This window comes from Triplophysa dalaica, chromosome 1 (genome assembly GCF_015846415.1).
Source record: "Triplophysa dalaica isolate WHDGS20190420 chromosome 1, ASM1584641v1, whole genome shotgun sequence".
NCBI classification, from domain to species: Eukaryota; Metazoa; Chordata; class Actinopteri; order Cypriniformes; family Nemacheilidae; genus Triplophysa; species Triplophysa dalaica.
The window spans coordinates 19,499,879-19,515,079 of record NC_079542.1 but is presented as its reverse complement, the minus strand read 5'-3'; the positions used below and the strand labels follow the sequence as shown (position 1 = coordinate 19,515,079).

Below are 15,201 nucleotides of genomic sequence, written 5' to 3'. Positions count from 1 at the left end.
CAGGGTTTAGGTGTGAAATCTTTACCCCCTTTGGTGGACTTTGTTATGCTAGGTGGTATCAAAAGTCTGGAGTTTAGAGTTTAGGACGATTTTGGTATGGGATATACTTAAGGATGAGTTATACCCTCTTATATATATCTTGTTATATCATAAGATATAACAAGAATAAACAATGTATTAAGAATAAGTATGAAATCGCTCCAGCTCAAACCACGTGCTCTCAGCAAAAAGGAAGTGATGTAATCCAACAAGTGACATAATCCTATCTTCAAGGATAATTGTGGCACTTAATAAAGCCACATACCTTCTATTTAGATATCAGAGAACAATTTAACATATTGTATCAATGAATTCTTTGACACCTTTATATTATAATGTGTTCTTTTGTCGTGTTGCAGCGCACAACAGCGCGTCATATGTCAGTAGTTCTTAATGACGTTTAAGTGTAACACAAAATTAAAATGTAATTGAGATTTATAAAGCAGAATATCAGAAAGTGGAGTCCTGATAGTAAATAAAAATGGAGTTGGGGATGGAGGGGGGTAATTTGCTTGTGAATAAGATGCCAATTGCTGAATAAATTTAAAACTGTAGCTGTGATAGCATCATATTTCTATACGTAGATGAGTATCAGCTGATACAAACTTGACATGGGTGGGTGTGGTAGTTGTTTTTATATACAGCTTACCACTATGTACTGTACCACTGGTGTCCAGTGCTGTAGAAAATCCTTTTAGAAAGGAAATTATCAGTTCAATCAGTAGTACTCTACTTGAATCATCCTACCTCTTAACACAATGGTGTCTATTGATTACACATGCAGAAACTGTTAAGGAAGATCAAACATTTCTATTATTTCTATTCATTCCAGCGGAAATGCTAAAAAGGCTTGTACTGTTTTATCTCTCAAGGGACAAAAATACATTTACCTTTGCCCTAGTTTTCCTTCAGTATGTTTTACAAGGTTGTAGTATTTTGCATTCAGTTTTACATTTTTACATCAGCATTTAAACTACAGTTTAATGTTAGTCATTCTTTTTATGTTTGAGTTTGTGTGTCCTCTGTCCTGAAACAGATCTTTTCAAGTACTCAATTAGTGTTCAGAAACTACAATTATGGATCGCCCATTTGTCAATTAGCAACCAAAAGTGTCCTTTGTGACATCTCTATCTGTAATGACCTTTGACTTACTGCAACTGTTTAGCTTTTTATATTGGAGGGACTACACAGCCTCTTGATGGAAAGTATCTGTTGCAGGTGAGTTCACTCATGGTGTCTAGTATGGAGATGGAGTGTCTTTAAAAACTTAAATTGTCAAAAGACAAATGTCTTCTACTGTATTACCAACTTCTATACATGTTGAAGTTTCCGTCTTTGTAATTTTGCAGCTACAGTGCATTTTATGCCATGATGCCTGCCACAAGCACATTTTTACTGCACAGTATGAAATGTCATATGGGAATCAGGGGGTGGTATTGATTGTGCGTTCACACTTGTCCTATTTCAATACAGTCTGTTTGGCAAAAGAACATTGCCATAACGACTACCCTACGGGTTGTCTTCCTTTGTCATCTGCCCTGACACAGTCCACTGTGTGTGGGGAAACTGTGCCTAAAATTTAAGACACTGATATGGCACACTTTTAATACAATGCCTTTCTTCAGTATTTCAAAACCACTTGTGTTGATTTTCTCTAAAACGGTACCTTTGCGTAGAAATGTGATTTATTCTTTGTATCTTGACCTAAACCTCCCACGCTTCTGAATCTCCTTGCCGTGCCTCTCTTTTGCTCTCTCTGTGGGCCACCTCCGTGGATGGCAGGTGGCAAGTTAGTGCTGCTACAGTACGCACTAGTATATTAATGACAAGACGAGAAAAGAGAGATGCTAAGATTTGAACAGTAAATCGTATTCTTAAGTATCTTCATAAACCTTAAAAAAATATAAACACCAAACTTTACTTTTGGCTCTCGAGGCAAAATGGTACATTTTGTTTTATTACTTTCGATCGATAACATTTTCTGTTAAAAAAATAAACCTAAATTAGTTATTGAGCAAGAATAAAATCACTGTAGGTCAGTTCAGACTAGGGTTTTTTGTAGTGTTTGAGAAGTTTTTTTGTTCAATGTTGTTTTTTCCTTTGTGAAACATGGTCATTTTTTGGACAAGAATTGTCTTTTTGCATTTGTGTTGCACATAAAAAATGTTTCTGCAATGTTCGCCAAACAAGGTTTCTTAAAAACATTTTCTTACCTTTTCATAGTCCGAAGAAGACTTTTCTACTACAAAGAGGAGCTTTATATAACCATGCAGAGCAAACCTTTCAGCAGCCTTTATTTTTAAGAGTGTAGAGTTAGTAATCAATAAATGAACGTATCATGTGTATCACTATGTCTCATCTTCCTCAGGCAGCTCATTGGTTTCATAGCAGTCGAGTGAGGCCCAAGAGGAGAGAGCGAGCATTACACTGACTCACTCCATCCTCCCCTCACTCAGCACTGGTCCTCGCATCATCTCTCCCCCTCTCGTAAACTCCAAACCAAAACAGATGGTGGACAAACAGCACATCTGTCCGGAAGCTCTACGACAATAGACAGCATCGCGCTGGACTCGAGCCCGGTCATGTCAGAGTCCGACAAACGCTAGATATTCGCTGCGTTTTCTTGCTCTATACCGTTAACAACGGCAGCCGGGGGAGGACCGCGAGTCTGTCTCGGTTCCTCCACCAAGCGGAGAAGATGGCCGCCATTAAGATTTTAACCAGCGCTGGTCTTTTCTTGGCGTTTAGTGCACTGATCTTGTTGGCAATGGCCATCTGCACCGATTACTGGTACGAGACGGACGCTCGGCGGCACCGCGAACGCTGCAAAAACTACGCGAACAAGCGTAACGATCCCGGATATATTTACATCTCAAATCACAACTTGCCTCTTCAGATGCCTCCAAAGGGCTATGAGAGGAAAGAGATGGAGCCGGTTGGGGTGCCGTCGCCTCGCGTCAAGCGACACGCTGTGGCTTCGGCCACCGCCATGGAGTCTCACTGCAGCCGCCAGTTCAACTCCACGATCTCCGGTCTGTGGAGAAAGTGCCATCGCGAGGGGTTTGACCTGGAGATCGAGGATCTCATTTACAAAGGTGAGGTGTTTGTGGTGCTTGGAACAGGCCAAAGTAGATTCATAAGTGTACAGGAAATTCATTGAAGCACAGGTTCAAATGGTAAATTACGTAGTGTTTACGTAGTGAAAGCATTTGCCATTCTGTAACACTCCCCAGAAAAGGGCTTTTAAAAATTATCCAGATTGCACTTCTTTATTAAGTCAATGTGTTAAGCTGAAAAACGATATGAAGAGTACAGGGGAAGTGTGAAAGTCACATCACTGCCGCTATCCAAGGTGCTGAATTCAGCTCACCTGTGTCATCTGCATCTGTTTAACAGAGTCAAGGGTTGATGTCAGCAGGGGTATAAGCTATAGATGAGGGCAGTCCATGTTGCATCTGACCTGTAGCTATATGGAACAATCAGCTATGACAATTTAATAATTACGTGTTTCGAGGAAAAATAAAAAGGAGTAAAAGGTTTTTTTTTTTCTCGTCAAAAATACGAGATATGAAAAGCAAATAAAATATTGAGAGGTGGAAAGAAAGAAAACACACAGTTATACACGTAAATAGCCTATCTGTTGTAAAGTATGACCTGCTCAGTTATTACCAATGCTTATTCAGCTCAGTTCAAAAAATGTTTTCACATAAACAGAAACTTAGAAATGTAGGTCTAGTCAGCTTTACTTAGACTGTGTGAGTCATAACCGTAAGAGAAGACAGGTAATCATAAAATACAGAATAACAATAGGTTTAATAAAAAATAACAAAAGGAATGTAAATAAAACTGAATGCACTGTAAAAACCCTGTTTCATTTTACAGATTATTCACATGTTTTTAAAATGCGGTAAAAATTGCAAATAACAGAGATGGAAAGAAAATGTAGGGGTCTAAAATTACATGAAAAACATTTACAAATGTTGTTTAATGTTTTTGGCGACCCACATAAAAAAGGTGGCTTTCCTGCTGCTCAGTGATTAGAGCATGGCACTAACAACGCCAAGGTCATGGGTTCGAGCCCAGGGATTGCACATAATAAGAAACAAATGTATAGTACACTGCAATGTAAGTCGCTTTGGATAATAGCGTCTGCCAAATGCATAAATGTAATGTAATGTACTATGCCATAGAATAAGCTTTTTTGTCTAAATAGTTCCATAAAGAACCTTTAAAAAAGAAACAGAAAACTCATACTTACACACACTCTCTCACCCAACAAACCAAATGTGGGACATGTAATCAGTTTGTGTAGGACAATGTGGGACATCACTGAAAGGTAGCGTGAAACTGAGATATAATAACGGAACAAAACACTTTTATTTATTTTTTCTATCTTTTAGCTCATAAAAATATTTGTTATTCAGTCGATTTCAACTGCAACATAATTAAGTTATAGTGATTGTTGCAGCAGTGCTCATCAGCAGCAAACTTATACATAAATTGTACAGCTGTCCTAGGAACCAAGTTGTTGTCCACACTGTAGGGGATTCAATGAGGTACAGTATTATTTAAACACTATTCTTCACCATATTTGTTAGAATTATCATAAGCTTTGATCACAATTATAAGCAATATATTCTCCACCACCCTTTGTAAGGGAAACAAATATCAGCCCAAATTGGGATGAATACAATTGATTATGATCAATTATACTTATCTGGATCAAAGTTCATGATTTGGGGAAATCACTTAGCATTACGAGCAGGTAGCGAGAATCTGCATGTTTAGGGACTCCGGATTATGAGCATGAAGTATAAACAACGTGACGCGTGAAATAAAACAGGACTTTATTAACTAGACTAGACACATACTAATCTAACATACACACATACAGTTAAGCATTGGAAGAAGGTTGAAATTGAAGCAGAGAGAAGAACATAGCATGGATTTATGGCAGTAAATGATATTCAGAAGATCAATAGCCTGAACAAAACATCAGTTTCTTCTTGTAAAGCACCTTTGTTAAAAGGATTAATGATGCTCTATGCATCCATTAATAGGACTAAGTATGATATTTGTATGTCTTGCCCATCACAAGAAAGAATGTCCTGGTGTCCCGATGCAGTTTGTTAAGGCTCCAGTTGATCTTGGCTGGAAGCGATCACAGAGAACCAGTTTTATGCAGAGGATCTGTATCTGGAAAGACGAGGCACGCAGCCTGGCACAAACTTATGGGTCAAAGGTGAAGTCTTCTTCTAGTCCATCCTTAGAGATGCAAACCGCATGAAGAGAGAATGAATCCCCGTGAACCAAAAACCCCGCACAAAACCGATGAGACTCTTCTGGTGGTCTCTTTTTAAACTGTAAGGATGTCATATCCTACAGACGTGACTGACCCAATCAGGAGATGGCAACTTTGGAGGGAAAGTTAATTGTCTTTGTTTTACACATGGTGTTTTGCATGTGGAAGCTGATTGGAAGTTCACTAAGAAAACTTCTTAGTTTATAAAACCAATATGAAAAGAGTTACCAAAACACAATAAACATCAACATTAAGGAAATCACAAATGTGCCTCATACTGTAGATACCAAACATGATCTACTTATCATCTTGGTTAAGTAAGTTACTACAAATCTAATAATTCTAGTGGTTATACACACATTCATGGATACTTTGGATTAATGTTTAAAACAGACATAACAACAAGAACACATGGAAAGGTTATAAATGAAAATATGTACATTTCCATATAAATGTATTTAGGATTGTATGTCTGTCCAAGTGAGTGAAGAGAGTTCATCTCGCTACATTCCATTCGTTCCTGAAATACTCTTATCTGAATGGTTTGGTGTGGGTTGCTGTGGTCAACAGAGATCTGGTCCTGCCTAGGTGCAGATTGGGGGTAGACCCCTGGAGATCTTTAAATCTTGAAGGTTCCTTGGGCCTCTTTTATGAACTTTGATCTTCAGTTCTCTCCAAAGATTTTCTACGGGATTTAGGTCAGGTGATTGACTGGGCCATTCAAGCAGCTTGATTTTCTTTCTTTGACACCACTTCATTGTGTCCTTGGCCTTGTGTTTGGGATCATTGTCTTGCTGAAATGTCCACCCTCTTTTCATTTTCAGCTTTCTGGTAGATGGCAGCAGATTTTTATCCAGAATGTCCCGGTACATTTCTCCATTCATCCTGCCTTCAATAATATGAAGTTTGCCAGTACCCCATGCTGAAAAGCAGCCCCAAAACATGATGCTTCCACCCCCAAACTTAACTGTTGGTATGGTGTTCTTGGGGTGGTGGGCAGTGCCATTTCTTCTCCAAACATGGTGTTTAGAATGAATGCCAAAAAGTTCAATTTTGCTTTCATCTGACCATACTATAGTCTCCCAATAATCCACAGCCTTCTCCAAATGCTCTTTCGCAAACTTTAACTGAGCCTCAACATGCTTTTTGTTCAGCAATGGACTCTTGCCTGGTGAGCATGCATGGATGCCATGGCAGTTCAGTGCATTACTTATAGTTTTCTTTGAAACAACAGTATCTGCTGATGCAAGGTCTTCCTGAAGTTCTGCCCGATTGGTTCTTGGCTCTTGGAGAACTAAACTGATTATTCTTTGGACTCCTCGGACAGGGATCTTACGTGGAGCATCTGATCGTGGCCGGTTTATGGTGAACTGATGCTCTTTCCATTTCCGGATATTGGCCCCTACAGTGCTCACAGGAACATTCTGGAAATGCGCCTATAACCATTCCCATCAAAATGCTTTTCAACAATAAGATTATGAAGATCTACAGAGAGTTCTTTGCTTTAACCCATCATGAAGTCTTTCCTGTGTGCCTCCTAGGTAATGAGAAGTCTTTATAGGCCATCAATTAGGACTAAAGCAGCTGATATCAATTAGTACTGATAGGGGGCAGGGTTTCTCTCTCAATACTGACAGATTTCAGGTGATCTCCTGGCTTTCTATGCCATTTTGCACCTTGTTACCTTCATGTGTTCAATAATTATTCCCTGCGTCATTTCACTTTATTTATTATGACTGAACTTGTATACTTAAATGTTCTAATTTCTTTGTATGAATTCAATAGTTGGCTTGATGGCTACATCTGATGGAAATTTTGTGTCAATAGCCCACTTAGAAATCCCCTTACTGATAAAAATGCTGATGAGCCAAATACTTATTTTCCCTGCTGTATATTATATTTCATGCACACTACCATGCTAAACACTCTGAGAGTTGTCATGACAGAAATGTTCTTCACAGAAAATAAGCCAAGGCCAATGAGTTTGAATTTGAAAAAATTATGAATTGTATATTTTTCTTTTGATAAAAAATGAAAACGTGTCCCACAGACCCGAACACCAGAACCATCCCTTTCTATTTTTTTATAATCTTAAGAACATTTTTTGCCATAAAGAACCTTTTGTAAAACAAAAAGGTTAAAGATGTTAACGGTTCTTTATTGCCAAAAGGTTCTTCTATGGCATCGGAGACCTTTTAAAGCACTATTTTAAGAGTGTGTGGATTTACTGTGAAGAACCTTTTAAGCACATTTCCTTTTAAGAGTGTAATATAAATTTTTTTACAGTTTTTTTACAGTAAAAAGCAATCTGGAGATTAGTTTTTGGAAACATTGGTGTTTCATTTTCTTATAAAGCTTATTTCACAAGTGTATAAGTGTATAGCTTTAGCAGACTTCCTGCCTGGTTTTGAAGAGGAAGCGCATCACTTGCTTGGCCATATCTTCATCAATAATTTGTATATTGATTTCCCAGGTCACCCTAAGTGGCTATGTAGATGTCATAAAAGATAAAGTGTTGATGGTGTGAAACCACTCCAGGTAGTCTCCTTTGCTTAAACGCATAGAATACCGTGCTGATCTTAGATCATACATACTGAAGAATAAATGTGTAAGAAAAGTAGGAGTGTGGTCTCACAGACTGTGAGACCACACTCCTACTTTTCTTACACATTTATTCTTCAGTATGTATGATCTAAGATCAGCACGGTATTCTATGCGTTTAAGCAAAGAAGGCAGAATATGTCAGTGATATTTGTTGAGAACATTAAAAAATTTGCATCGTATTAACTGTTTAGTTTAAAAAAAACGTTTACTTTAATAGTTAACAACAACTGAACGCAGCACATTTACCAAAAAACTGGGAGTAACAGAGTTTAAATTTAATGAGTGCAACTAACTTTGAACTCCACCGCTTTAAACCGTTTTAAATGCATTAAAAAGTGAAATGAAAATCACACAAACGGTGTTATAGCAAAACTGCACAGTAGCAACTTTGTCTTCCAGTAAACCAGTGTGTAATAAAAGCATCAACATCAGATAACATGCAAAACTGAGATGTCTTTTAAATCTGCGGAGCATTGATTTTTCTTTTGTTGCAGCTTGAGTTCCCTCAATTCATCTGACGTCTCTTTGTAGAGTATCCATCAGTTATCACAGAAATTAGATTTGTCTTGCTTTCCCCAATTCATTCCTTGTTTACACAAAATAGGAGTGAGAAAAACACAGTGTGTATGTATTTCCTTCAAATGCTCAGATGAAGTGGGAAATTGTTTTCGTCCTTTGATATGTCTGTTTGTGCTTCTGATACCGAACATCGGTCTATTTGACACATTGCTAGCTTTCTGCTCAGCGCAAGTGTAAGATCTGTTTTCTTAATTTCACTGCAGAGCTCTACAGCAACAAACTCTGTGCATTCTGTCACGTTATGTCTTTATATAAAACAAAATCAACACAAGATGCAATGTAATGAAAACAGGATGCACACAGTCTTGTTTTGGGAAAATCTGTAATTCCAGTTTATTCTTGACCAATTTCTCTTACTTTTCATTTTTGGCTTTGCCCTAAATGTTGGTAATAACAGAAAATCTAGTAAACCTGTTTTGAACACTAAGGTTTACAGTGTTTTTCTCTATTGTTTTTATCACTCGATAAAATGATATCCTGTGATGCTTCAGTGGTACTTCAGAGGTTCTTCACCGGTTCTTTTGGATGACCAAGTTGTTATATAGCCCTGTTTCGGTCAAGATATGGTTCATTAGCACCATTTTTTTAGAGTGTTATACAACAATAGCAAACACACTTCCACTAGATTGGAGAAGACTTTTTAAACAAAGTCCCAGTAAACAAACAATGAAAACAGAAGCAATCCAGGTGTCTGGACAAAAACTATCAAGCACATAAAAAAAGAGTCCACTGTCAGGCAAGCAAACACCTGTTTACTGTGACACATCTAATAAATCAAGGGGTAGAGAAGCCTAGAGCTTTAGAGGCATCCAGACATATGAAGCACATCCATTACTATCGCTCAATCTAAAAACTGGAAGGGTTTCAGATCCTAACATAATGCAGCCATTAAAATGCAAACCAAGACCATATATTTATATGAAAGCTAAAACATCAATTCATATGATTTGATATACATGGGAAAAGCCAGCTATTCAGCCAGAATGATAAAAGAAGCCTATACAGATCACCTTCATACTCTTCTATGGCCTAGCACTAAGATCTACATAGAGAAAAATCACATTGAGCAGCCTACAGCCTGTCAAAATATTAATTTGATCCAATAGGCATCTGAATCATTTGAGGTGTCACAAATAAATGAATTTTACAGCACCTGTTTACCTAAGCAGTGCCCATACTCTATGTCCAAATGAAGAACAAAAGGAAAGATTCAGATTTAAGCTGCCCATTTATTACTAACCCTACAGCCCAGTGCAATTAATCTAGTGTTCAAAAACAACACTGGATAATTGGCGGCAACAGAAGAAACATTTGGTCCCTCACAAATTCTCACATTAAATAAAGATGAAAGTGACACTGGGTTTATTATCCGCGCAACAGAACATTCTCATCACAAAGTTTATTGTGTGACTGTGATGATGACTCTCAACTTGACCAGTCATAGCAAGTTGTGTAACCTTACAAAAATATTAGTGAACATTTTTTAATGGAAATGACAATCAGTGCTGCACACATGACTTGTTTTCAAACACACAATACACTAACACTGAAACAGATCTCATGTCACTTCTGTATCGAACACTTATTTTTAATACAATGTTACATACAGTGCATAGTTCACTCAGTATTTTCAGAACGCTGCATGTGGTCAACAGTTTTTTAAGTGTGCCTTTTAAATCCCAAGAAACATTTTAAGGTATAGTTCACATATACTGTAGTTCACCTTTTGTCCTTTCAAAGCTGTATGACTTTCTTTCTACCACAAAACAAAAAAGATATTTTGAAGACAGTCATTCTGCATACAGTGTTCCTCAGAAGAAAGAAAGTCATGCATGTTTGAAATGATAAGAGGGCGAGTAAATTATGATACAATTTACATTTTGGGGTGAACATCCCTTTAACTTTCCTCAAAACCAAATGTGTTAAATTGATTTCCAGTGACATGACTGTTTAAATGATGTCTAAATGTTAACATTCTAGTAAAAACCTATTTTCTATGTTCACATGAAAATACAATACTGAATGCAATTCTTAAAATTAACATTTATGACTACTTCCGTTTTATTATGTCTTTCTAAAGTCTGTCTAATAAGTAATTGTTAGCACGAGCCCTTTGTAACATTTTATGATCACAAGACCAGACACAGATCTGCTCATCAGATTTGCATATAATAGTTTAAAATCTCATTGCTGAGTACATATGTATTTTCGTCCAATTTCTGATACACTGTAGGGTTTATTCAGAGATGCGCTCCTGTGAAGTATCACTACACATCTTCAATCCTCCCCCGAAACCTTCCCGTCAATATCACCAAGACCATCCGGCAAGATGAGTGGCACGCCCTCCGTGAGTCTCTTTTAACATTTATACTCCATGATGCGTTCATTAAAACATTAACTGTTTTGTGTATGTGAGCCGACACTTTTTACTCAGAAATGCAAATGTAAATATTTAACATGCGATACATGTAATCACTCAAAAATTACAAGTCAGTGGGGTTTATTGTTGACGCTGTGTGCTGTAGATCTGCGGCGGATGACAGCAGGTTTTGTGGGCATGGCTGTCTCTATCATCCTTTTTGGCTGGGTCATAGGAGTTCTTGGATGCTGTCAACAACATGATCTCATGCAGTATGTAGCTGGACTACTCTTCCTCATGGGAGGTAAGAGACAGCGTGTGTGTTTGTGTGAGATCGGAAGAGAAAGACAGTTTCTCAATATGCGTTCTTCAGTGGTCTTGTGTCCTCGTGTTCTCGCTCTACATCATAAATAACATCAAACTTAAGTCTGGTTCCAATACTCAAGGGCTGCGTCCACTTGAATGCGTGTGCACGCGACGGGAAGTAAGACTGCAGGTCTGTCCAATGTCTTTCCAGCTTTACGGTGTAAGTTATACTACTACTTTTTGAGGTTTTAGCTTTATTCATTCTATGTTTGGCTAACATGTGTTTTTGTTTTTGGGGTACAGCTGATTAGATAAAATACCAATAAAGCGCTATTAAAATAAATCTGTATAATTAATATAATTAGATATTACATATAATTTTGAGGTTAAGTGTTGCTCATTTTATTGGTTAAAAGGAGTTATGTATTTTGTAAAACTGCTTTTACCACATAATAAGAAACACCACATTAATTAGCGTTACAAGTTTGCACTTGCTAAGTGTGTCCAATCGGGTTAGAAATACTACATGCCCACCTGGGATCTTCACGCCCACTAGAAACCTTGGGCCAAAAACAGGAAATTTCACGAGTTCACCTTTGCAAATAATTAAAGGGGGGGCAGCGTGGATACGCTGAGAATTTAGTATGCGTATTTGGCATGCTGTCCGGGGAGAGCGCTCCGGGGTCGGGAGAGAATGCCGACCCCGGAGCGCTCCCCCTTGTTCGGGGCGAGGGCTCTGGTCTCTGTTTGCCCGTGCCCCGAGCGCTTTCCCCCCCTTTTGGATAGAAAATAGTTTTTTATGGTGAGGAGTCGGGGTGGAGGTGGGATGCTGCAAAATCTATGAATGGAGGAGGTAAGGCGGTTTCACGATTTATAGAGCTCGTTCTGGTTTGGAAGGATAAGTGATGTGATTGCTAATGCCGGGCAGCTGCGTGATTTCTGATGCCGTGCAGCTGCTTAATTATTTGCACGTGCTCCTCCCGAACTTTGTTAATAAAACATCATATGTCATGAAAGTGGTCAAGTGCAAAGACCGCACATGTGGGGTATTTGGACGCAGCCAAGGACACAAGATCAGAGTACCTGAAAGTACCCCGATGTGTTCTCAATATCAAGGATGCATAGTATGCAGCCTTGCGTGCATACAGAATCCGCTTGAAGTCCCAGAAGTCACTGCGGCGCTTATATCAAAGTTCGCAAGAACGGTTGTCTTTTCTTTGCCTGCACTATTTCAATTGAGATATTAGTACAGTCATCGCCATCTAGTGGCTGCTTGTTATAGACGACTTCAGTGGCAGCAACAAAATAAATGCTACAGTAAATTGCCCAGATGTCCGGTAGACCTCCTCAAGTAGTTTTTATTTAATTTAATACAATTATTATACATTAAAATATTATTATAAATTAGTATTTATTAAATATAAAATCAATTGTTATATAACTAGCCACTAGCCGATAACCAAAAACAGACCATAAAAACTTTGAGCCAGGCGCGTACGTCCGATGAAACCGTTTACATTGTTTGAAATGAAATTAAAAAAATGAATTCTTTGCATTTTCTATTTGTAAACTAATATGTAACCTAAGTGATTGTGTAATCTCGATTGGTTTCCCCTCTGGCAGGAACCTGCTGTATTATCTCCCTTTGTACCTGCGTGGCGGGCATTAACTTCGAGCTTTCACGTTACCCACGTTACCTGTATGGACTTCCAGAGGACATCAGTCATGGTTACGGCTGGTCCATGTTCTGTGCCTGGGGCGGACTAGGTCTCACCCTGCTAGCTGGTTTCTTATGCACGCTGGCTCCTTCTTTAAGCAGCCCCTTGGCCCGCACCACAGTCCACAAGTCCAGGCACGAAAATGGGACCGTGTGAACAGACTTCTGGAGCAACATGTATACAGCATCCATGTAAGGACATCTGGCCTATTCATCACACAGTATGACTGTATCATCGTCTCTTTCATACGACTCAAGGGGCTTTTTGGCTTCCTCAAGGATCACATTTTCCAGCACAACTTGTGTACACCATCCGTTTTAAAAATGCAGTCTATTAATGCATAATGGAGAAAGTCCATAAAATGTCTGGCACGAACATTTGCAGACGCTGAAGGAGTCTGTTCCGTGTGCAAACGGGAGTCACGTGCACTTCCACACTCTCCCTTGACTCACTTTCACCCTTTATGGCACAAAATTCTCTCTCCAGTTTACGACAGAGAGGCTGACTGGAGGCTACTGTCCTCTCTCCATGAGGATTCATAATAAAATGGTGCTCTCTTTTCACATTCTCGAACAAACAAGCAAATCCATGTCAAATCCTATTTCTTAAAAAAAATCTTAACTGAGGCAAGAATGAGGGCACTCGAAAGTAGAGACGAAAGCATTTCTGTCACTAACGTTTCAAGAAGCAAATTTCCCAAGGCCTCAAAGAGTATGTATGTGTAAAAATACTTAGTTTCGTCTAGTTTCAGGTCTACGCTTGTAAGAAATTATGCTCGGATACAAATTAAGCCTTTTCACTTTTTATGATTGTAATGACCTGGTGACCTGGCTTGGTCTGTGGTAGACGTTTTAATTTGACTAAATTGTTTCTCAATGGCATGTGAATTATTGACCTGATTTGTTTTCAAAGTTTTTGTCAGGGTTGTTCTGAAATGAATTTATTATGAAGCCTTATTGCTGTTGTGAGCACAATATGATGAAAGTCAGCATCTTGATATCACAACTAGATGCTGTCGAATATTTAAGATAAAACGAACCTGTTGGTTGCGCTTATTATAACAGACTTTCTAGGGAATTCAGTGTTATAAGTAGCTGCAAAGAGTGATGTGAGGTCCAAAGTTGGAACACATAGTGCGTCTTTGGACAATAATAAGTTATAAGTGTTGGGTGGATCATAGGAATATAATAGATCCCAGGTAGAATTTTCTAAGTTCCTGGTTCGATCCTAAGTGTGGTGTTTCTTATGGGTTCAAAATATGGCACTCAACAAACTATAATGTTTACAAGATACGGTATGTTTATACTTACATGACCAACTCAAGAAATAACCAAACGATATTTTAAAGAACCCCGGACTAGTAATAATCTGGTAATGTGTTTTCTTAAAGTGAGTGTGTCTCTACACATTATTAATAATTCATGTTGATTATACCTGATTGACATTATTTAATCGGGAATGCTATGAAAAGCACAGTTACCACAAATCTTTTAATATGCATCACGTCTCTACTAAATGTACATTTATAGTCTTGTACATCTCCACAGAGTCCAAGCACAATGTACTGGTGTCGATATCCACATTTGTGATGAGTAAATGCAATAGTTATGAGACATTAAAGACTGAAAATACTGTGGTAGTATTCTGAAAGCACATTTGGAAAAACATATGCGTAAAATAAGGTATCATCTGATGATAAATTGAAGAGCACAGTCATTTTTCTTGTAGTGCTTTAATGGAGTTACAGAATAGCTCACTGACAGTTTAGCTGATTGGCAAAAACATTTTTGTACAAGGAATAAAATTCCTCAACAATGTGGCCAAATGGAATGACTTTATTCAAATACATAAGGAAAAAAACACCAAAATAAAACAAACTCCTTAGATAGACATAAAAGTGTTATACATACTAAAACCTTTCTGAGGAATCCAATATCAGGTATTAACATACACAGAAGTAATATCCTTCATGAATAATACAAATGGAATGGGGAGATTTGAAATGTAAACACAAGAACGTTGTGTAAGCAAAGAAAGGTGTTTAAAAGAAATAAAAACACACCCAGGTGTTTTTGTCATTCTTGGTGAGATTTGTATAAAATTTGCCATTTACTTTGGCAGTTAAAGTAGCACCATTTTGTATTCTTTGGGGTACAAGAAGTTTTTGCAGATTCATTTGAACGTGTCATTGTCCCGCATGCTGTCATATGGATTAATTTAAGTGTATAAAATCTGTGTCGATTTTTGAAATGACTTTTATTTTAAGAAATAAAATTTAGTAGCATTTCATGATG

At 38.0% G+C, this 15,201-nt stretch overlaps 1 protein-coding gene across 1 annotated transcript; it reads left to right on the top strand.

Moving 5' to 3' along the window:
- Positions 1-2,447: 2,447 nt before the first annotated feature.
- tmem276b (transmembrane protein 276b) lies at positions 2,448-15,196 on the top strand. The gene is made up of 4 exons (XM_056745786.1): positions 2,448-3,134; positions 10,758-10,871; positions 11,050-11,187; positions 12,813-15,196. Exons 1-4 carry the CDS (start codon positions 2,738-2,740, stop codon positions 13,061-13,063), a joined length of 900 nt encoding a protein of 299 aa, XP_056601764.1. The 5' UTR covers positions 2,448-2,737; the 3' UTR covers positions 13,064-15,196.
- The last annotated feature ends 5 nt before the right edge of the window (positions 15,197-15,201 follow it).

Coding starts and splice junctions, on each gene's coding strand:
- tmem276b (XM_056745786.1), top strand. CDS start 2,738: ATGGCCGCCATTAAGATTTTAACCAGCGCTGGTCTTTTCTTGGCGTTT. Junction 3,135..10,757: donor CGAGGATCTCATTTACAAAG/GTGAGGTGTTTG, acceptor GATACACTGTAG/GGTTTATTCAGAGATGCGCT. Junction 10,872..11,049: donor AGATGAGTGGCACGCCCTCC/GTGAGTCTCTTT, acceptor TGTGTGCTGTAG/ATCTGCGGCGGATGACAGCA.